This window comes from Hyperolius riggenbachi, chromosome 2, assembly GCF_040937935.1.
Source record: "Hyperolius riggenbachi isolate aHypRig1 chromosome 2, aHypRig1.pri, whole genome shotgun sequence".
In the NCBI taxonomy this organism is placed as follows: Eukaryota; Metazoa; Chordata; class Amphibia; order Anura; family Hyperoliidae; genus Hyperolius; species Hyperolius riggenbachi.
The window spans coordinates 392,515,577-392,538,677 of NC_090647.1; the positions used below are offsets into that span (position 1 = coordinate 392,515,577).

General features: G+C 44.7%; 1 protein-coding gene across 11 annotated transcripts in view; it reads right to left on the bottom strand.

The window, feature by feature from the left end:
• The window catches only part of PLXNA2 (plexin A2), a 3,799,727-nt gene that overhangs the window by 278,567 nt on the left and 3,498,059 nt on the right, over positions 1–23,101 (bottom strand). For 10 of the 11 annotated variants that reach the window (XM_068269767.1, XM_068269773.1, XM_068269774.1 and 7 more), the window contains one exon: positions 12,699–12,889. In XM_068269767.1, the coding sequence (XP_068125868.1) occupies positions 12,699–12,889 (191 nt within the window). Of the gene's footprint in view, positions 1–12,698; positions 12,890–23,101 lie in introns of those variants that run through there. The other variant, XM_068269779.1, reaches the window with a different exon arrangement.

The window sequence follows — 23,101 nt, forward strand, 5'->3', positions numbered from 1 at the left end:
CTGCAAAAGGATTCCCGACAAAGTATTGAGTGCATAACTGAACATAATTATTTGAATGTTGACTTTTTTTGTTTTAAAAACACTTTTCTTCTATTGGTCGGATGAAATATGCTAATTTTTTGAGATAGGAATTTTAGGTTTTCATGAGCCGTATGCCAAAATCATCAATATTAAAACAATAAAAGGCTTGAACTACTTCAGTTGTGTGTATTTGAATCTAAAATATATGAAAGTCTAATGTTTATCAGTACATTACAAAAAAATAATGAACTTTATCACAATATGCTAATTTTTTGAGAAGATCCTGTATATATATATATATATATATATATATATATATATATATATATTTATATATATATATATATATATATAGAGAGAGAGAGAGAGAGAGAGAGAGAGAGAGAGAGAGAGAGAGAGAGAGAGAGAGAGAGATAGATATATGTAGATATATATATATATATATATATATATATATATATATATAATACATACATCGCTACAGTATAAAAACTCTTCAACCAGGCCTATAAGCCGTTAGTTTATAGATTGAACCATATTTGTATGCATGTATATATGCTTCTTTTTAGTATGTCATATTTTTAGTATGTCATATTTAGTATGTGCCTCTCGGATTTACAAGCCCTACTCCATAGAGCCAAATTAATCCATGCCATGTACTGATGAGGATCAAACAATCTGAAACAGTCTGTATGCATGTTAGATTATTATGGCTCTGTACTTATTAACAAGCTGACACATCATTGCATTCCAGCGGTTCTGGAGGTGTGTTTAGCTTCTAAGGGTACAATGGTTAATTTGCATATATTCAGCAGTGGTGCCTGGGAGACATCTCGAGCTCACTCCAACCTGAATTATCGCAAATTCTTTCTGTTTTAGGAAAGCAAACTTTTGTTTTTCATATATATATATATATATATATATATATATATATATATATATATATATATATATATATATTATTTTATTTTTTATTATTGTTCCTATTCTAATTCATATTGCTGTTATTTTATTCCTCATATTGTTCTCTTAATTGATGTTATCACTTTCAATGTGTGTATGTTTTTGGGATATAATTACCCACACATATACTATACATTACACTATATACACCAATGGCCAGAAGATCTTTATATCCAGATGATAACCTTAGAACAAATCTATATTGCCAAGCACACCTTGGGATAATACCTAACCTTGTAACTTTTTCTAATATTTTTGTACGAGAACCTTTCTCTAAAAAATCCACCAGATGGTGCCAAACTTATAGGGCCTTATGCGAGGCAACCCCTTTTCATAGGGCCATATGCCAGGCAATCCCTTTTCATCTTTTCTAGGGTGAGATCTCTTGGATCCCTTATGTCTCTAGAGATGGCCCGAACCTCAGATTTTCAGTTCGCGAACCTCCCGCAAAAGTTTGGTTCGCGCAAACTTTTGAAAACAGCAATAGACTTCAATGGGGAGGCGAACTTTGAAAACTAGAAAAATGTATGCTGGCCACAAAAGTGATGGAAAAGATGTTTCAAGGGGTTTAACACCTGGAGGGGGGCATGGCGGAGTGGTATACACGCCAACAGTCCCCAGGAAAAATTAGGATTGGACGCAAAGCAGCGTTTTAAGGGCAGAAATCATATTGAATGCTAAATTGCAGGCCTAAAGTGCTTTAAAACATCTTGCATGTGTATACATCAATCAGGGAGTGTAATTAGAGTACTGCTTCACACTGACACACCAATCGCACTGTGTAACGTACCGCAAACAGCTGTTTGTGTAGTGACGGCCGTGCTGGACTGGTGCGCACCATGGCGAGATTGCTCTTCCTCACTCAGTGATATCAGGTAATGTCTGACTGCCTTATCAATTTTCGATGGTTCTTTCTCTACCATTGTTAAAGCTTACATCTATTTTTTTTAAATTACATTTTCTACTTGCTGTTCAGTACCTGCAACGAGAATCTATTATGGAAGGCAAGTCTGCCATTGTGACCACGGGTAATGGCCGGGGAATCAGGGTTCGATTCCAGTCCGGAGTGGGAGCCTGAGACCCATGCTGTATAAATAATGTACCTGCCCTGACCGTCCTTTGCAGACCAGGCATCTGTGGTCAGATGGACCCTTGACCCAGCGCAAGAGGAACCAAATCGAAAGCATTTGCCAATGTGTTACGGAGGGTAAGTCTGCCATTCATTCAATTGCTTGAAACTTTCAATGGTACTTTCTCAGTACCATGGTGACCACGGGTAATGGCCGGGGAATCCTGGTTCGATTCCGGTCTGGAGTGGGAGAAACGGCTACCACCACCACACATCCAAGGAGGGCAGCAGGCACGCTGTGGGCAAAGGAGCAGGAACGGCTACCACCACACATCCAAGGAAGGCAGCAGGCATGGCATGCACGTCCCGAAGTAGTGACCAAAAATAACAAGACTTTTGAGACCCTGCTGTATATGAGACGAATCAACTCTAAATCCTTTAACAAGAATCTGTTATGGAGAGCAAAGATGACACCACTTGCCTTTAACGAGAATCTGTTATGGAGGGCAAGTCTGCCATACATTCAAGTGAAAGGTATGCACTGACTGCCAGGTATAATACAATGTGCAGTCAAAGATGCAGTGAAAGGTATGCAGTGACTGCAAACAGTCGTTTGTGTAGTGACGGCCGTACTGGACTGGTGCACACCATGACGAGAGTGCAGGTGATGGTGGCTTTCCAGCCCATATGGTCGCCGGGCTGAGGTAGCTGAATGACAGAACAGTGACTGTCCAGCTGATCAAATTTGGTCTGTCACATAGGTAGGTGGGTGTACTGTGAACAACAGGTAGCTAGGTGTACCCATATGCAGTAATGGGTTTTACAATGTGCACCTGTCACGCACACACAGACAGGCACAGTGACATTGCGTGCGCTCAACTCACGTAGGTAGGTGGGTGCACTGTGAACAACAGGTAGGTAGGTAGGTATATGCAGTAATGGGTATTACAATGTGCACCTGTCACACACAGACAGGTAGCGGACAGGCACAGTGACACTGCGTGCACTCAACTCACGTAGGTAGGTAAGTGGGTGGGTGGGTGGGTGCACTGTGAACAACAGGTAGGTAGGCATATGTAGTAATGGGTATTACAATGTGCACCTGTCACACACACAGGTAGTCACTGAATGTGCTGGGCCTTGCAGTGGCACACACAGAATGGATTATCAAGGCTGTCTATGCAACACAAGTGTCAGTGGGACACACAGAAAAAAAAATAGATCTTAAAAGAGCTGTTGTGGGGTGCTATTTTAGCAATAGGAATCAGCAATGAGTGGCTCCAGGAGGGAGTGTAGCCTGATTGGCTACAATGTGCCTGCTGACTGTAATGTAGAGGGTCTAAGTTGGGCTGGATGGTGGCTGGATGGTGTAATGGTTAAGGGCTCTGCCTCTGACACAGGAGACCAGGGTTCGAATCTTGGCTCTGCCTGTTCAGTAAGCCAGCACTATGGGGCGAAACGAACTTCCGGAAAAGTTTGCGGTTCTCCGCGATCGCGAACCCCGGAAGTTTGCCGGGAACCGTTTGCCGGCGAACCGTTCGGGCCATCTCTATATGCCTCCACTAATATGGCCACCACAAAGGGGACAGACTGCCACCGCCCCACACAAAAGTCCACAAAAGTCTAGAACGAGACAGCCTAAAGTTAGGACAATTCTTAGAACATTGTTGGATACTACCATATATATATATATATATATATATATACATATATATATATATATATATATATACTCACCTCACCTTTCCATGAACATGGGTCTCCAGTCCCTTACAGTACGTAACCTCTTTTAGAGCCTGGATGCTGGATGGAGCGTGATGCTTAACTTCAGTTCAGAATTCCCCACAGGTATTCAATTGTGTTCAGATCAGGTGACATACTTGGCCATCCAATCACCTTCCCCCTGTTCTTCTTCAGAAATGCAACAGTAGCTTTAAATGTGTGTTTTGGATCATTGTTGTGTTGGAAAAGTGCATGACGACTAAGGCACGGAGTGATGGCATCATCTTCTCCTTCAGTATAGAGCAGTAAATTGTTGAGTTCATGATACCATCAATGAAATGCAGCTCCCCAACACCAGAAGCCTTCATGCAACCCCACATTAGGGCACTGCCACCATCATGTTTCACTGTAGGCACTATGCATTTTCTTTGAAATCCTCACCTTTACAACGCCATACAGTTTTGAAACCATTAGTTTAAAAAACAGTGATCTTTGTCTCATCACTCCAGAGTATAGAGTCCCAGTAGTCTTCATATTTTTCAGCATGTGCCCTAGCAAATTCTAGGCGTGTTTTTTGTGCTTGGGCTTTAAGAGAGGCTTCCTTCCTGGACGATACCCATGCATGTCATTCCTCTGCTGTGTGCACCGTATGGTGTTACGGGAAATGGTCACTCCAGTTTAGCTGTCTACTGCATTAGCTAAATGCAGCGAACTTGCATGGCGATTTTCTTCATCCCTTCTCATCAGAAGATACTCCAGATGTTAACTTCCAAGGACAGCCTGGATGTCTCCATCTTTCTTAAAGAGTAACTGTCAGGCTGCAAAAGCTAATTTAAACCTCTATTCTCCTGTATTAAACATTTTAGAAGGAAGCCAAAAAAGCAATACTGAAGTTAAAAATCTCTCTTACTTTTGATGTGTGCTGAACAGCAAGGCTGTTACTGCCAAGCTCTTAAAAGTATGAGAGGCCGCATACCATACTGCAAAGCATTCTGGGGCTGCTTCTTCCCACCTTGGGTCCTCTTCTCGGCTGCTAGTGAGAAGTTACAGGCTCAAGTTACAGCAGCTTGTAACTTAGCCCAGCTCACAGCACTGAAAAATCACGGCATATGTTCCGGTAGAGTATACTGCATGAGTCCGCTATTGTTCCTAGCCACATGGCTAATTAATATTCACTGCACACTAGTGTTGTCTATTAGGATCTTTGAATCATCAGGAAGCAGGGAGGACACAATTGGCTTCATAGGAGACAGACAAACATGGAACCTGCCATGAGCTGTCAGGAGCATCATTCTGTGCAAATACTATATAAAAATTCTGTGAAATCCAAACGTGAACAGTGAAATGTATATGTAATGTAAGTACAGCCAATATTTAGCTACTGATATATGTGTTTTTTTTTCTCTGAGACCTTATACCTAACAGCTCCTCTTTAAATATTTGGATCACTTTTGCTACAGTATTTTGACTGATATGTAAAGCTTTGCCGATCTTGTTGTAGCCCTCACTTTCTCAGATTTTTTGACATTTCTCTTCCATGTGGAGCATTGCTGACAGCTGCCCTTTTATAGTCACCTGTCTGCTGGACACCTCTTAAATGAATCATTAGTATCACCTGTGGTTGAATGCCTGTTAATTAGAATTTTGTACTCTTAAGTGTGGCTTATAATTTTGTAGTCTTAAGTGTGGCTTTTCTCCTAAGACTATAATTGGGGTGTACTAATTTTTTGCAACATGGGCTTGAATGAATTTGTTAGGAAAATAACTTTTTTGTGTGTGAAAATGAACAAATCTTGTTTGCAATTAATGGCCCAAATTTGTGGGAGTATTTTGTAGTACATTGTCTAATAGAAAATGTTAATACTGAAAGGAAACTAAAGGTTTTCTGACAAATGTAGTGGGGAGTACTTATCTTATTTATGCTGGCTACTGTATACCGTATATACTCGCAAGCAAGCCGACCAGCATGTAAGCCGACCCCCCCACTTTTACCCCAAAAAACAGGAAAAAATGATTGACCCTCATGTAAGCCGGGGGTAGGAAACGCTGGCCGCGTGATCCCCCCAGTATGTCCCAGTATAGCTAGTATAGTGCCCAGTATAGGTAGGTAGTGCTCAGTATAGCTAGTAAAATGCCCCAGTATAGCTAGTATAGTGCTCAGTATAGCTAGTATAGTGCTCAGTATAGCTAGTATAGTGCTCATTATAGCTAGTATAGTGCTCATTATAGCTAGTATAGTGCTCATTATAGCTAGTATAGTGCTCAGTATAGCTAGTATAGTGCTCAGTATAGCTAGTATAGTGCTCAGTATAGCTAGTATAGTGCTCAGTATAGCCAGTATAGTGCCCAGTATAACCAGTATAGTGCCCAGTATAGTGCTCAGTATAGCTAGTATAGTGCTCAGTATAGCTAGTATAGTGCTCAGTATAGCTAGTGAAGTGCCCCAGTTTAGCTAGTGAAGTGCTAAGAGCTCAGTATAGCTAGTATAGTGCCCCATTATAGCTAGTATAGTGCCCCATTATAGCTAGTATAGTGCCCCATTATAGCTAGTATAGTGCCCCATTATAGCTAGTATAGTGCCCCATTATAGCTTGTATAGTGCCCCAGTATAGCTTGTAAAGTGCCCCAGTATAGCTTGTATAGTGCCCCAGTATAGCTTGTATAGTGCCCCAGTATAGCTTGTATAGTGCCCCAGTATAGCTTGTATAGTGCCCCAATATAGCTAGCATAGTGCCCCATATAGCTAGCATAGTGCCCCAGTATGGGTGGGTAGGTGGGTGGGTAGGTGCTGTCCCTCCCCGCTCCCCCGCGGCCGCCGCTGCTATTACCTTAGGCGGCGCCGCTTCCTCTATCCCCGTCCTCCTCCGGTAACTCATTCACAGCAGCGCACCTCTCGCTGCTGTGATGACGAGGAAACCATAGAGAGCGGCTTCCTGTAGCGGCGATGCCGTTACTATGGGAACCGCTCTCTATGGTTTCCTGCGTCATCACAGCAGCGGGGGGCGCGCTGCTGTGAATGAGTTACCGGAGGACGGGGATAGAGGAAGCGGCACCGCCTAAGGTAATAGCAGCGGCGGCGGCCGCGGGGGGAGCGGGGAGGGACAGCACCTATCCACCCACCCATGACTCGCAAGCAAGCCGACCCCCCAACTTTTGGCCCACTTTTGGGGGGTCAAAAATTCTGCTTGCTTGCGAGTATATACGGTATATATATATATATATATATATATATATATATATATATATATATATATATATATATATATATATATATATATTCAGTGGGTTGCAAAAGTATTCGGCCCCCTTGACGTTTTCCACATTTTGTCAAATTACTGCCACAAAAATGAATCGATATTATTGGAATTTCACATGAAAGACCAACACAAAGCGGTGTACACATGAGAAGTGGAACGAAAATCATACATGATTCCAAACATTTTTTTACAAATAAATAACTGCAAAGTGGTGTGTGCATAATTATTCGGCCCCCCTGATCTGAGTGCAGTCAGTTGCCTATAGACATTGCCTGATGAGTGCTAATGACTAAATAGAGTGCACCTGTGTGTAATCTAATGTCAGTACAAATACAGCTGCTTTGTGAGGGCCTCAGAGGTTGTCTAAGAGAATATTGGGAGCAACAACACCATGAAGTCCAAAGAACACACAAGACAGGTCCAAGACAGGTCAGGGATCAAGTTATTTAGAAATTTAAAGCAGGCTTAGGCTACAAAAAGATTTCCAAAGCTTTGAACATCCCAAGGAGCACTGTTCAAGCGATCATTCAGAAATGGAAGGAGTATGGCACAACTGTAAACCTACCAAGACAAGGCCATCCACCTAAACTCACAGGCCGAACAAGGAGAGCGCTGATCAGAAATGCAGTCAAGAGGCCCATGGTGACTCTGGACGAGCTGCAGAGATCTACAGCACAGGTTGGAGACTCTGTCCATAGGACAACTATTAGTCATGCACTGTACAAAGTTGGCCTTTATGGAAGAGTGGCAAGAAGAAAGGCATTGTTAACAGAAAGCATAAGAAGTCCCGTTTGCAGTTTGCCACAAGCCATGTGGGGGACACAGCAACCATGTGGAAGAAGGTGCTCTGGTCAGATGAGACCAAAATGGAACTTTTTGGCCAAAATGCAAAACGCTATGTGTGGCAGAAAACTAACATTGCACATCACTCTGAACACACCATCCCCACCGTCAAATATGGTGGTGGCAGCATCATGCTCGGGGGGAGCATCTCTTCAGCAGGGACAGGGAAGCTGGTCAGAGTTGATGGGAAGATGGATGGAGCCAAATACAGGGCAAACTTGGAAGAAAACCTCTTGGAGTCTGCAAAAGACTTGAGACTGGGGCGGAGGTTCACCTTCCAGCAGGACAATGACCCTAAACATAAAGCCATGGCAACAATGGAATGGTTTAAAACAAAACATATCTACGTGTTATAATGGCCCAGTCAAAGTCCAGATCTAAATTCAATCGAGAATCTGTGGCAAGATCTGAAAACTGCTGTTCACAAACGCTGTCCATCTAATCTGACTGAGCTGGAGCTGTTTTGCAAAGAAGAATGGGCAAGGATTTCAGTCTCTAGATGTGCAAAGCTGGTAGAGACATGCCCTAAAAGACTGGCAGCTGTAATTGCAGCAAATGGTGGTTCTACAAAGTATTGACTCAGGGGGCTGAATAATTACGCACACCCCACTTTGCAGTTATTTATTTGTAAAAAATGTTTGGAATGATGTAGGATTTTCGATCCACTTCTCACATGTACACCACTTTGCATTGGTCTTTCATGTGGAATTCCAATAAAATTGATGCATGTTTGTGGCAGTAATGTGACAAAATGTGGAAAACTTCAAGGGGGCCGAATACTTTTGCAACCCACTGTATATACAGGGTCGGACTGGGCCACAGTAGTACAGTTTTTTCCCTCAGTGGGCCCCCCCTCCAGGTCTCTGGTGCCCCCCCCCCCCCCTTGTCTGACAGAGCTCCAATTGCTGCCTGCAGCACAAAAATTCTTTTCTCAGTGCTGTAATCACTCATGCTGAGAGCAGTGGTGTAGCTAAGGAGCTGTAGGCCTCGATGCAAATTTTACAATGGGGCCCCCCAAGCACTCTATACATAACAATTGATATGACGCACCAAAACCTGCCAATGGCAACTACAGTGTCAGAGGTGCAAGAAGGGGATGGGAAATAGCTTGTTAATGATTACCACTGTTCAAAGTATCTATAGAAGTGATTATTATGAGTACAGGACAAATAGAGAGGTAATACAGTAGTTGAGGGAGGGCCCTTTGGCCCAAGGGCCCCGATGTGGTCGCAACCTCTGCAGTCACAACCTCTGTAAAGAAGGACATTACTTTATATTGAAGGAGGGGACTCTATGCAAAGTTTTGCTGGGCAGCAGTGTCTCTGAATTACAATGCTGCTAAGATCATGTACATTTGGCCCTGTCCATAATACATCATGACCACGCCCACCTTCTGGTGCATGCCCTTTTTTCACCACAATCATGGGATGTGTGGGCCCCAGGTTGAAATTTCTTTGGTGGGCCCCCAGTGTCCCAGTCCGACCCTGTATATATATATATATATATATATATATATATATACAGTGGTGTGAAAAACTATTTGCCCCCTTCCTGATTTCTTATTCTTTTGCATGTTTGTCACACTTAAATGTTTCTGCTCATCAAAAACTGTTAACTATTAGTCCAAGATAACATAATTGAACACAAAATGCAGTTTTAAATGATGGTTTTTATTATTTAGTAAGGAAAAAACCTCCAAATCTACATGGCCCTGTGTGAAAAAGTAATTGCCCCCCTTGTTAAAAAATAACTTAACTGTGGTTTATCACACCTGAGTTCAATTTCTGTAGTCACCCCCAGGCCTGATTACTGCCACACCTGTTTCAATCAAGAAATCACTTAAATAGGAGCTATCTGACACAGAGAAGTAGACCAAAAGCACCTCAAAAGCTAGACATCATGCCAAGATCCAAAGAAATTCAGGAACAAATGAGAACAAAAATACTGTAATTGAGATCTATCAATCTGGTAAATGTTATAAAGCCATTCCTAAAGCTTTGGGACTCCAGCGAATCACAGTGAGAGCCATTATCCACAAATGGCAAAAACATGGAACAGTGATGAACCTTCCCAGGAGTGGCCGGCCGACCAAAATTACCCCAAGAGCGCAGAGAAAACTCATCGGAGAGGCCACAAAAGACCCCAGGACAACATCTAAAGAACTGCAGGCCTCACTTGCCTCAATTAAGGTCAGTGTTCACAACTCCACCATAAGAAAGAGACTGGGCAAAAACAGTCTGCATGGCAGATATCCAAGGCGCAAACCACTTTTAAGCAAAATGAACATTAAGTCTCGTCTCAATTTTGCTAAAAAACATCTCAATGATTGCCAAGACTTTTGGGAAAATACCATGTGGACCGACGAGACAAAAGTTGAACTTTTTGGAAGGTGCGTGTCCCGTTACATCTGGCGTAGAAGTAACACAGCATTTTAGCAAAAGAACATCATACCAACAGTAAAATATGGTGGTGGTAGTGTGATGGTCTGGGGTTGTTTTGCTGCTTCAGGATCTGGAAGGCTTGCTGTGATAGATGGAACCATGAATTCTACTGTCTACCAAAAAATCCTGAAGGAGAATGTCCGGCCATCTGCTCGTCAACTCAAGCTGAAGTGATCTTGGGTGCTGCAGCAGGACAATGACCCAAAACACACCAGCAAATCCACCTCTGAATGGCTGAAGAAAAACAAAAAGAAGATTTTGGAGTGGCCTAGTCAAAGTCCTGACCTGGATCCTATTGAGATGTTGTGGCATGACCTTAAAAAGGCGGTTCATGCTAGAAAACCCTCAAATAAAGCTGAATTACAACAATTCTGCAAAGATGAGTGGGCCAAAATTCCTCCAGAGCGCTTTAACCTCCCTGGCGGTTTAATTATTTTGCCAGGGAGGCTGCAATGTGGTTTTTTTTGAATTAAAAAAAAAATATTTCATGCAGCCAACTAAAAGTTGGCTGCATGAAAGCCCACTAGAGGGCGCTCCGGAAGCGTACTTTCGATCGCCTCCGGCAATCGAAAGTAACAAGATAGGCCGCAATGAGCGGCCTATCTTGTTTCGCTTTCCTCGTCGCCATGGCGACGAGCGGAGTGACGTCATGGACGTCAGTCGACGTCCTGACGTCAGAGCCGCCCGATCCAGCCCCTAGCGCCGGCCGGAACTGTTTGTTCCGGCTGCGCTGGGCTCGGGCGGCTGGGGGGACCCTCTTTCGCCGCTGCACGCGGCGGATCGCCGCGGAGCGGCGGCGATCGGGCAGCACACGCGGCTGGCAAAGTGCCGGCTGCGTGTGCTGCTTTTTTCAGAATGTAAATCGGCCCAGCAGGGCCTGAGCGGCGACCTCCGGCGGCATACCCCGAGCTCAGCTCGGGATTACCGCCAAGGAGGTTAAAAGACTCGTTGCAAGTTATCGCAAACGCTTGATTGCAGTTATTGCTGCTAAGGGTGGCCCAACCAGTTATTAGGATCAGGGGGCAATTTCTTTTTCACACAGGGCCATGTAGGTTTTGAGTTTTTTTTCTCACTTAATAATACAAATTTAACACTGCATTTTGTGTTCAATTATGTTATCTTTGACTAATAGTTAACAGTTTTTGATGAGCAGAAACATTTAAAGAGACACTGAAGCGAAAAAAAAAAATGATATAGTGAATTGGTTGTGTACTATGAATAATTACTAGAAGCTTAGCAGCAAAGAAAATATTCTCATACTTTTATTTTCAGGTATATAGTGTTTTTTCTAACATTGCAGCATTCTTTAATATGTGCAGATTACACAGCACTCAGCATTCAAAATGAGTCTTTCAGTGCAGTCTGTGAAGTAATGACCTCTCCTCTAGTAAACAGTTCACTTACAGTTGAGATAATAAAAGTCAGATAACAGCCCTCTCCACCACTAAGACTTAGTGGGAGAGTTAATGGCTTGTTTGCATAGAGATAACAACTGGAGTTTCTTAACTCTTCCTGTACTGGAAACAATTAGACTGATGTATCTGATCTTAATGTTTTATTTCTTAGCTGTACTACACATACAAATCATAATATCATCATTTTTTTTTCGCTTCAGTGTCTCTTTAAGTGTGACAAACATGCAAACGAATAAGAAATCAGGAAGGGGGCAAATAGTTTTTCACACCACTGTATATTCGTGGACCTAAGTCTGTTTAAAAACGGGCTAGGTCTGTCCCTAATGCACCCGCTGCACACCCGTCGCACGCGTGCACCAGTCGCGTGCGATGCACACACGCCTGCCCCTTCTGGCCCCGTCCTCCTCCGGCTCTTGGCAGTGTCTCTGCGTCCCTGCACATGCACAATGCACAAAAAGCACTGATGGACGGACATGGGACGCAGAGACACTTGCCTTTTATTAGGCAGGATATATACAAAAACATGTTTGTAGATGTAATTGTACTATTTGGCCACAAGATGTCCTCACGCATAACTTTCCTGTGCGTAGTATAACTACGCAAACAGGAAGTAATGCGTGGACATGTAAGTATTGTCTCTTGTGAATGACTGTGCCATCTCATTGATGGCGGCGGTCATTCACTCGGGTACTTAGATCAACAAATGGGAACTGTGTTCCCCTTTATTAATCTCCCGTCTAATGATCTGCGGCAAGAACGAGTGTGGGAGTGATCAGGAGTGCACACCGGATAATAGCTACATCCCTGCGCAATGTTGTGGGATTTTGCAGGGATGTAGGTACTCGTCCCAGGGGAGGGGAAGTGGTTAACTGATAAAATAGACAACAATCTGGACTAACAAGTAGTCTGATGTTAATAATGTTAATATGGAGTGCAATATTTTAACATAGCTTTGCACTTTGTATACCTTTGTGGCCAGAAGCCTTGTTAGATAAATTTCAGATACCATCTTGCTTCCCCTGTCTCCTTCCTTCTGATCTCCATGTTCATGGTTTTTCACCAGGTGCCAAACTTTAACACCGCTCTCTAGGTCTGGAGTAATCATAGGAGCACGTGAGCGAAGGCTATCAGGGCTGCCAGTGTAGCGGAATGTGGAGTCTGTGTAAGAAAACACAGTTACAATGTAGTATTAATCAAACAAGTTATTTTTAGGTCTAATATGCAAAATGTGCAGTCTGTTTATTTACATGTTACCTGTAAAACACTATTTATTATCACCTAAATAGATAGCTTACAATGCACTTGTGCAAGTTGAAATTCAAGCTGAAGACCAGACCAAAATGTATTTTTATTCAATTTAGTGGGTGTAGGATTAAAACATAAATGAGGTTGTTATGGGTGTCTGTGTCACTAATGAGGATTCACTTCTGGCACAGCTACACCCAATGTTTTAATGAATTTCATACTTTTCCCACTCTATCAAATAAATCATTACCGGTTTAAAAAAATTAAAATCACATTGATGACCCAGTGGGCAACACCAGACCATAGTATGTAACATATAAAAAAACAAAGAGTTACAGATTGCCTATCAAGCTTGTGGTGAACCAGAACTCTCAGAAGCATGTAAAGGGCTGAAAGAGACCAAAACGCTAAGCTAAGATGATATGAAAATCAAAAGTTTGCCGTATTAAAACAGAACGTATTTGCGATTATTCAGGTTGGAGTGAGCTCTGAGCTGTCTCCCCCAGTACATCACTGCTGAATATCATTTCAGTAAGGAGGCTTTTTGGTCTCTTTCAGCCCCTTACACACTCTGATTCCCCAAGAGTTTGGTGGGCACTCTTTAACTATGAGTCTTTCAATTCCGGAGCAAAGAGCCATATTAACCTCCTGAGCGTTACTCCGCTCAGAAGGTTTTGTTACTTTTTGCTCGATTTTAATATGAATGTGCTAAATGGCTACAAATCCTCTAGCTAGCACTAGGCTAGCTAGAAAAAGTCTCCGGCACCCTCTGATCACCGCCGCTCCCCCATTTATACATTACCCAGCCTGGATCCAGCAATCGACGCAGCCTCCCCGGACAGCTCCGGTCTTCACTAAGGGGTGGATCACAATTGACGTCATGTGCAAACCCGATCCTCCCCATAGAGAGACCGAAGCTGTGCGATCACTGGATCCAGGGGGCGTAATGTACAGGAACAGAAAAAGACTACCTCACCTCAGATGGTAATTTCCATATATTTGGACCTGAGACCCAGTACCCTGAAATCATACAGAAAGATAGAAATAGGTACGATAGCACAGTCAATAAGTATGGGAAACAACTGCTGAACCTCTGCAAAGGTCTAGGACTTCATATCCTTAATAGCCAGGCCAAGGGGGACTCTCCAGGGAGATATGCACTAAACTCCCATGTAGGTAGTAGTGTGGTGGACTATGCCATCAGTGACATGGACCCTGCAAGCATCCGTGCTCTCATAGTCACCCCACAATCCCATCTGTCAGACCACAATCAAATCCTACTATACATCAATTCCTCAAGCAAACCCTCTGTACAACAACATCCAGTAAGTATGGCCCATAGCGAGGCAGCGCAGCGAGTTGAGTGCTGGGCCCCATGATAGGGGCTAGATTGCAGGCAGGGGTTAATGTGTAAGGGGGTGAGGGGAAGGCCACTGGCCGGGTTCGCGCGTATGAGCGCATAATTAGGGGAAGTGAGCGGTGGAAGTGAGGCAAGGGAAGTGAAGTTGGCGGAGGGGAAGCAGACGCACAGGGGACATTGAGACAGCAGGACGTGTTTCTCCACTGCCGAGAAGAAGGTGCGTCATAGCCGACATTGAGGAGTTGCTGCACAGGGTGAGGAGCGAGGCCGAGTCACGCGGCCCACAGTGGGTGGCCATCCAGATGGCAGCCATGCGAACGGGACCGGCGCCTTGCACCAGCGCGCGTGTCACCCGCCCGCCGGATAGGCTGAGCCCTGCCACAGGCGCGCGGGTACCCCCATCCAGACACCGCCAGCCCCCTCATCTAAGCGGCCAGCCAAACAGAGCAAGGGCCAGCCCAGCGCAGTGGTGGTAGCAGGTGCAGGAGACCCTGGACAGCCAGGGACATCCAGTGAGCAGGGGCACAGTGAGCACCGCGGCGGGGCTTCGGATGACCCACAGCAGCCCGCGCCAGCAGGCCCCAAGAAAGCAGCTCAGCCCAAGAAGAAGGACGCACAGCAGGGGGCCCACCACTCTTCCAGGCGTGGGGCTGGCCTCAGGGACACGGCTGGGCCATCTCAGGCTCCGGCCAAGTGCCCCTCTCAGCAAACCAAAGCGAAGGATAAAAGAAGGATAAAAGAGGGAAGCTTCCTCAGAAGCGCAGCGCAACGCAGCAAAAGGATCGTAGCTCGAGCAGCAAGGGGAGCAACAGCTTGCGCAACCTGGGCGCGCAGAGCCAGCAGTCCCCATCCAGCAGCAGATCATCCAGCGGCCAAAGGGGGTTGGTCATCACCAATCCTGCCAGTTACTCTGGGCTTGGAAACACGTCGCCTAACGAAGAGGCTTCCTCGCACTCGGAAGAGGAACCCTCGGCCCCAGCAACAGTAACGGCAGCTCCGGTGGCATCGACTATTTTGCCACCTGGTGAATCCGCTGCTGCGGCCAGCAAGGAAGTTGATTCGGTAAGATTGTCGGATTCAGCAAAGAGCGAGCTGTACCTATGTCTTTAGGCCCCTTTAGGCACGCATCCAAAAAAAGAGGTAACCGAAAAAATTTGGAAGGGGGAATACGTTGAAATTTTTTCTTTGCTACAGCTTTCCAAATTCAACTTGGATAGGGGCAAGCCGGAAAAGAAAGCAAGAAGGAGGAGGAAGAGTGCAGGCGTTATAGGCTCATTCCTCGGCCTCACCAAAATTGGTCACAAGCTTTCGTCATATTGGCTAGTGTGATCGTAGAAAAACAGCCCGAATGTTGTTCGGCGGTGTTCGGGTATCAGGACAGCATTGGGGAAGCGTATAGGTCATACGGAGGCAATTCATGGCTCCACTATGACGATGAGTTTCGCCAACGTAAGGCCCAGAGATTCGCTGGAATCATAAAGACGTCATCCTTTGGAGGAAGCTTATGATCCCCGCAAGTAAAGGTTCCCATCCCTTTCGGGGGAGGGGGGCAGCAGCTCCAGTAGTTCAGGGCAGCTGGCCAACAAACGTCCCGGCGTGTGTTGGAAGTACAACGACAACACATGCAAATTCGTGAATTCATGCCGTTTCAAGCATGAGTGTGGAAATTGCGGAGGTGGGCATCCTGGGTCCCGTTGCTACAAGCAGAATAGGAACAGGGGTGGGGAGTCTTCTGGTAAGACGGAGGACCCCAGTGATTCTCAAAAAGATGGAACGGTACCTAAATAGGTACCCGGATACCGACGCGGCTGATTTCTTACGCCAAGGTTTTGCGGGGGGTTTCCATATTCCCAGTACGGGAGCCTTTCGCTCCTCTCCTCCTTTACGAAATTTAAAATCAGTGGCGGGCTTTCTTGAAGTCGTTTCAGCTAAACTACAAAAAGAGGTCAGGCTGGGCCGATTGGCTGGGCCGATTGGCCGGGCCTTTTGCTTCCCCTCCTCTGGATAACTTGATTGTTCCCCCTCTAGGCATCGTCCCTAAAAAAGAGCCTGGCGCCTTTCGCCTTATTCACCATTTGTCGCATCCCTGGGGTAGATCCGTGAATGATGGAATTGACCCAGGGGATGTGACGGTAGCCTACACATCATTTGATGTGGGTCAGGCGTTTGGGGCATGGTACTTTACTTGCCAAAACTGACATAGAATTGGCGTTTCGCTTGCTCCTGGTCCACAAGGAGAATTTCCATCTTTTGGGTTGTTTTTGGGAAGGCAACTATTACATCGATTGTTGCTTGCCAATGGGTTGCTCTATCTCCTGCTCGTATTTTGAAAAATGTAGCTCATTTGTGGAGTGGGTGGAGAAGGAGGAGTCTGGGGTAGGTTCGGTCATACACTACCTGGACAACTTCTTATTCATGGGCGAAAGTGACTCCTCTACGTGTGCTTACCTTTTGGCGACCATGCATCAAATTTGTGCAAGTTTTGGCATCCCCTTAGCCGAGGAAAAAACAGAAGGGCCCCAGACTGTGATAAAATTTTGGGGTATCACAATAGATTCAATGGCAATGGAGTGCTGTTTACCGGAGGATAAGATTGTTGATTTGCAGAAGGTTATAGGTTATGTATTGTCCCCCAAAAAATTCACTTTGCGCATGCTCCAGTCATTACTTGGAAAACTAAATTTTGCTTGCAGGATTATCCCCATGGGGCGAATTCTTTGCAGAAAGCTGGCGATGGCGACCGCTGGGGTTTCCTCGCCACACCATTGGGTGCGTCTGAATAGGGAGCACAGGGGGGATTTGAGAATGTGGCAGGTTTGCCTCTCTGAATTCAATGGTCGTTCAGTGTGGTTGGAGGAGAGCATTCAGAATATTGACCTGGAGCTTTTCACTGATGCATCGGGCTCCCATGGATACGAGGCATTTTTCGCAGGCAATTGGAGCCCAGCTGAATGGCCGGAGGAATGGAGACGGGCCGGTTTCACAAAAAATGTGTTGCTTCTAGAATTGTTCCCCATAGTGGTGTCAGTAGAAATTTGGGGTGCTCGTTTATCCAACAAAAGAATCAAATTCAATTGTGATAATTTGGTTGTCGTAATGGCAATTAACAAAGTCTCTGCATCTTCCCCACCGGTTATCCGGCTGTTGCGCCATTTGGTCTTGACCTGTCTGTGATTTAATGTTTTTATATGCGGCGCATCTGCCTGGAATCGAGAATGACATAGCGGATGTGCTTTCTCGATTTCAGTGGCAAAGATTCAGAGGCCTCGTCCCTGGAGCAGCACAAGCCGGAATTCCTTGCCCTCAGGAATTATGGGAAGTTCCGTTCGGGAGATAGAAGAGTGGATGGCTCATTCTTTGGCTGAAGGAACTTGGTCATCATATTCCACCGTCTGGAACCAATGGGATAAGCTGTCTGCCGAAATGGGAAGCTATTCGTCAGGGTCGGATAGGTTGTGTCAGTTTTTTCATTTTTAGTGTTAAATGGTGCGGCGGGGGTGTCACCCTCGGCTATGTCCAAGAAGGTGTCGGCTTTGGCATTTTTATTCAAATTACGAGGCAATGTCGACATTACAAAAGATTTCCGGGTTAAATTGGCGTTACGAGGTTTCAAATCAAAACCAGTGAAGAGGGATGGGCGTCGCCCAATTACGTTTGAGCTTCTTTCCTCCCTCGCAACAGTGTTGCCGGAGATTTGCAGCTCGGACTTTGAAGCCCTATTGTTTACGGCGGCTTTTGTGCTAGCCTTCTTTGGAGCATTTCGGATAAGCGAGCTAGTGAGCCCCAATAAGGTGACAGCATCGGGTATCAAGGAGGGGGAGGTCATGTTGTCGGAGGAATCAGCGGAGATTTTTCTGCGCCGATCAAAAATGGACCAGACCGGTAAGGGACGGGTCATTGCGTTGCAGCGCATATTGGGTTCCCCGTTGTGTCCAGTGAAGGTTTTGGGCAGGTTTTCCCGGGCACACCCTAATGGTATTTTATCTTTTCTTTGCATTTGAACGGGGCCCCGTTGACCAAATACCAATTCGTGGCAGTTCTTCGAAAAGGCCTCAGGTGGGTGAGGGTCCCTCCTTTGGAGTACGCTTCCCATTCCTTTTGCATTGGAGCCACCACAGAGGCAGCTCGTTGGGGCCTGGATGACAACATCATAAAGAGGATTGGCCAGTGGGAATCTGCGAGATTTCTTTCTTATGTACGACCACACCTGGTGGGTCAATTTATTATTGGTGGTGGTTTTGGGTGCGTGTCCTTTCATTTCTTTGCTTTGTTTTACAGATGAATCTCTGCATCTGGTATGGATCTTTGAGCACTCATACATGGCTCGGGGTGCCAGGAGAGCGCGGGTCAAAGCTGAAGGTCGGCAGTTGGGTTTCCCTCGGACCCAGGCACGCATAAGATGGATTGGTATGCCGGGAATGATGTGGTCTAGAGTGCTGCCCGAGATTCGTCAGTTCGTGAGTTGGGATCAGGCTCCAGATATTTTAGTCCTGCATGCGGGGGGCAATGATTTGGCCGCTTGGACACTGAGGCAAATCATAAAAGACATTAAAGCCGACTTTATGACGATCCGATCTGAGTTCCCGGCCACGGTTCCAGTTTGGTCAGAGGTCATAGCTAGGAAAAGCTGGAGGATGGCCAGATCAGTAGACCGGGTTAATAGGGCCAGAAAAAAATTGAACAGAGAAGTGTCTCATTTTGTGACTAGGAATGGGGAGTGGCAGTGCGACATATAGATTTGGAGACTGACACGGAGGCCTTTTTGAGCAGAGATGGGGTTCACCTCAACCATAACATACACACACAATCGGGCAAGCACCATCTACCACATAAATGATTATAACATGTAATGGTATATGAGTGTAGAAACTCACATGGGCAAATAAGAAACAGAAGTTCCCTATAGAAACCGCACCACTCAAAAAAATGTATCAATGTAATCAAATCTTTATTCAACAAAAATAATAAAAACACTTAAAAACATTGGAAGGCAGCCATGCCAAAACAAACCAATAATGGATAATATATAATACAATAATGACATGATAACCATAAGGCTAATAATCCATATAAATTACTGACCATTCAAGCAGTATATACAAATGTGAAATGTATGTAGCCAACAACAAAACAACTGAATGTAGAAAAATCAATAGCAGCAACACTATAAAAGTGTAAACCAAACAATATATATGTGCAATTAAACAGTGCAAAGGAGATCCCATGAAAGGACAAAGATAGCAATATGTGCAAACAGCATGAGAAAATAAGGTGCAGATAGTGCATAAGGACAGTGTCAGGACACTGAAAGAAAGTGCTCGTGCTTACCAATATATAGGTCAGTAAAGGAAGAGGGGCATGGCATCCACCTATTACCGTCGCGATTTGCAGCTCTCTCGAATCTGGCGGCTTCCACTGGGCTTAAACACTTCTAAGCAAATTCGGCTTTTAAATGGAAAGACCTAATGAAGTGGGCGGGGCCAGGAAACGTCACCTAACAACAACATGTGCACGGCCGTGCACATCCAGGGAACTTCGGCAGCGCTGAATAGCGCTACGTCACTTCCCTCTCCTGACCTAAAGGATTACGGGTAATGTAGTTGCCGATCAAGATTAAAAAAGATTAAATAAAGATTGAAAATGGCTGCAAACAGCCAAAAATGAATACAGTACATAAATATAAGAAGAGGCTCCACAGAATAGGTACAAAAGTAGAGAAAAGAACATATAATAATCAGAATCCGTGCAACGGCACTACTGAAAATGATTTATATACAGTTGAACGCAGAAACAATGACAATATCGCCATCTAGTGGCTAAAAATTGTATATACTCCAAATATATCAGTAATTAAACAAAGCCAATACAAATGTAATTACATCTTGAGTAAACCCTAACGTGAGGTCAGGAGACACTTCAGAGATTTTCCAGAATTCCCAAAGGACGGACTTCTGGTCCTCATTCTTATTCAAGGAAGTAGTCAGACGTGTCCCACAGACACAAGGACACCAGGGGTAAAGCCAACTACAATGCAAAAGACAGAAGGACACAAATGTCAGTAAAACATTCAATCATGTCAGGTTCCGACCCAGAACATGCTACATCCAAAATTACGCAAAAACTCACACAAATCCGTGTCCCTGAGTATATCCACTCAGTAATCATTATTTTAAAAGGATGTGCAACAGGACAAAAAGGCAGATCTAGGAGGACTACTTACCCATTCGCCATATAAGGAAGAAAGAATGTAGTTAGGCATGAGAAGATTACCCCACAAATCGGCCACAGTGTGATAAAAAACACACGTATATGGCAGAGGGGACCCACTTACTACAGGTCCCCATCCACCCAATCAGATACCAGAATGTGAAACAGGGTACACAACACAAAAACAAATCAGGGAGGACTACTCACTCATCCTCCATATCTAGAAACATAGGTTATTAGGCAAGGCGAGAACACTCAGATTTTCCACAGTGTAATCAAGAAGCAAACATATACGGCAGATGGGACCCACTCACCACAGGTCCCCATCCACCCAAAAAATACACCATTAGTGCAGGAACCCAAGAAACGAGAAGTCCTCATTAAAACCTACGGGAGACCTTGAACCCAAGTCATAGATCCACTTTGTTTCGTGTTTCAAAAGAGATGACACTACATTGCTGCCCCTGGAAGATAAACCAATACGTTTGAGGCCACAAACTGTCCACCCGATACTACTACCCCCATGGACTTTTAATGCATGTTCAGCCACGGGGGTGAGGACTTTGCCTTCCTCGGCATCCCTTTCTGCCAAACGTATGGTAGAAAGGTGTTTATGTATCCTTGTTTTCAACTTATTTTTAGTCTGGCCTACATAATAAAGATTGCAGGGACATCTCAGTAAATACACAACTGCCTCCATTTGACAATTCATAAACTCGTTAATGCAGTGAACTTTATTAGTTTTGGGACTCCGAATTTCTTTAGTAGGTATCATCAGCGGACAAATACTACATCGGCCACATGGGTAACTCCCCTTTACTCCATGACCTAAGTTCTGTGACCTCTGAAAGTGGCTCCTGCAGAGTTGGTCTTTAAGGTTCGGTGCTCTTTTGGCTGTTAAGGAAGGCCTTGCCGAAATATACTTTTTCAAAACAGGGTCAGTATGTAAGATCGGCCAGTGTCTAGATAAAACTTCCCTCAAACCGTTCCAGCATGGGTTGAAGGGTGTACACATCCTTACCGTATTGTCGGTAACTCTCCTCTTGCCATAAAGTAACGCCTCTCTTTTTGAGTAAAGTGCCCTCCGATAAGCTTTCTTGATGGTGCCTTTGGGGTAGCCTCTCTGAAGGAACCTCTGCTCCAAATCCAAAGCCTGCCTTTTAAATTCCTTGTCATCTGAACAATTTCTCAGAAGCCGCAGGAACTGTCCAGTTGGGATGTTGTTCTTTAGTTGTGTGTTGTGGAAAGATCCATAATGTAACAGGCCATTTACTGCCGTCGACTTCCGGAACAATGTGCTCCCAGTTTGTCCAGTTTCTGTGAAGTAGAGATGTAAATCTAAGAAATCAACTGAATCCCCCAATATATTGGACGTCAGGACAATATTTTTATCATTATCTCCAAGCTTCAATATGAACTCCTTTGCCAAACATTCAGGCCCATCCCATAGTATCAGTATATCATCTATAAAACGGTACCACCCCAAAATATTGGGGTGGTACTGTTCCATGGTGGGGCCCCACACCACTTCTCTCTCCCACCACCTCAAAAATAAATTGGCTATGGCAGGAGCGCACTTGGCGCCCATTGACACACCATGCGTCTGAAGAAAGTATTGACCATCAAAAATGAAAAAGTTGCGAGATAATATAAATCGCAAAAGGTCAATTAGAAAACGATTACATTTGACCCTTCCTGTAGTAGTCATAGATAGAAAATACTGTACAGTTCGGCAGGCATCGTCATGGTGGATGTTAGTGTAGAGTGATTCTACATCCAGAGAGATAAACAATGTACCTGAGCGATATCAAATCCAAAGAATCATGTACATATGAATCTAATGTCGTAACATGTTCTTGAAGGAAAAAGTCAATAAAACTACAACCTTTCTCAATCAAACTCCCGATACCCGAATCTATCGGGCGGCCTGGAGGCCAGTTTAGGTTTTTATGCACTTTCGGTAACAAATAGAAAGTGGGCACCACTGGTTCAATGGTAGTGAGGTATAGTTTTTCTTTTTGAGAGATAATCCCTCTTTCCTTAGCGCCTTCGAGGAGATGGTTGAGGCAGGGGCGTAGCAATAGGGGTTGCAGAGGTAGCGACCGCATCGGGGCCCTTGGGCCAGAGGGGCCCCAAAGGGCCCTCCCTCAACTACAGTAATTAGCTCTCTATTGGTCCTGTGCTCATAATATTCACTTCTATAGATACTTTGAATAGTGGCAATCATTAACAAACTGTTTCCTATCCCCTTCTTGCACCTCTGACACTGTGGTTTTCATTGGCAGGTTTTGGTGCGCCAAATCAATTGTTATATATAGAGTGCTTAGGGGGCCCCATTGTAAAACTTGCATCGGGGCCCACAGCTCCTTAGCTACGCCACTGGGTTGAGGACATTTTGAAACTGATTAGTGGGGTTCCCCGACAAACATTTTTTAATATTTCCTATTTCCAAGTTGTTTCTTCACCTCATCAATACAATCCTGGATAGGCCACAAAACAACATTCCCACCCTTATCCGCTTCCCAGATGATGAAGTCATCTCTACCAGCCAATTCCCT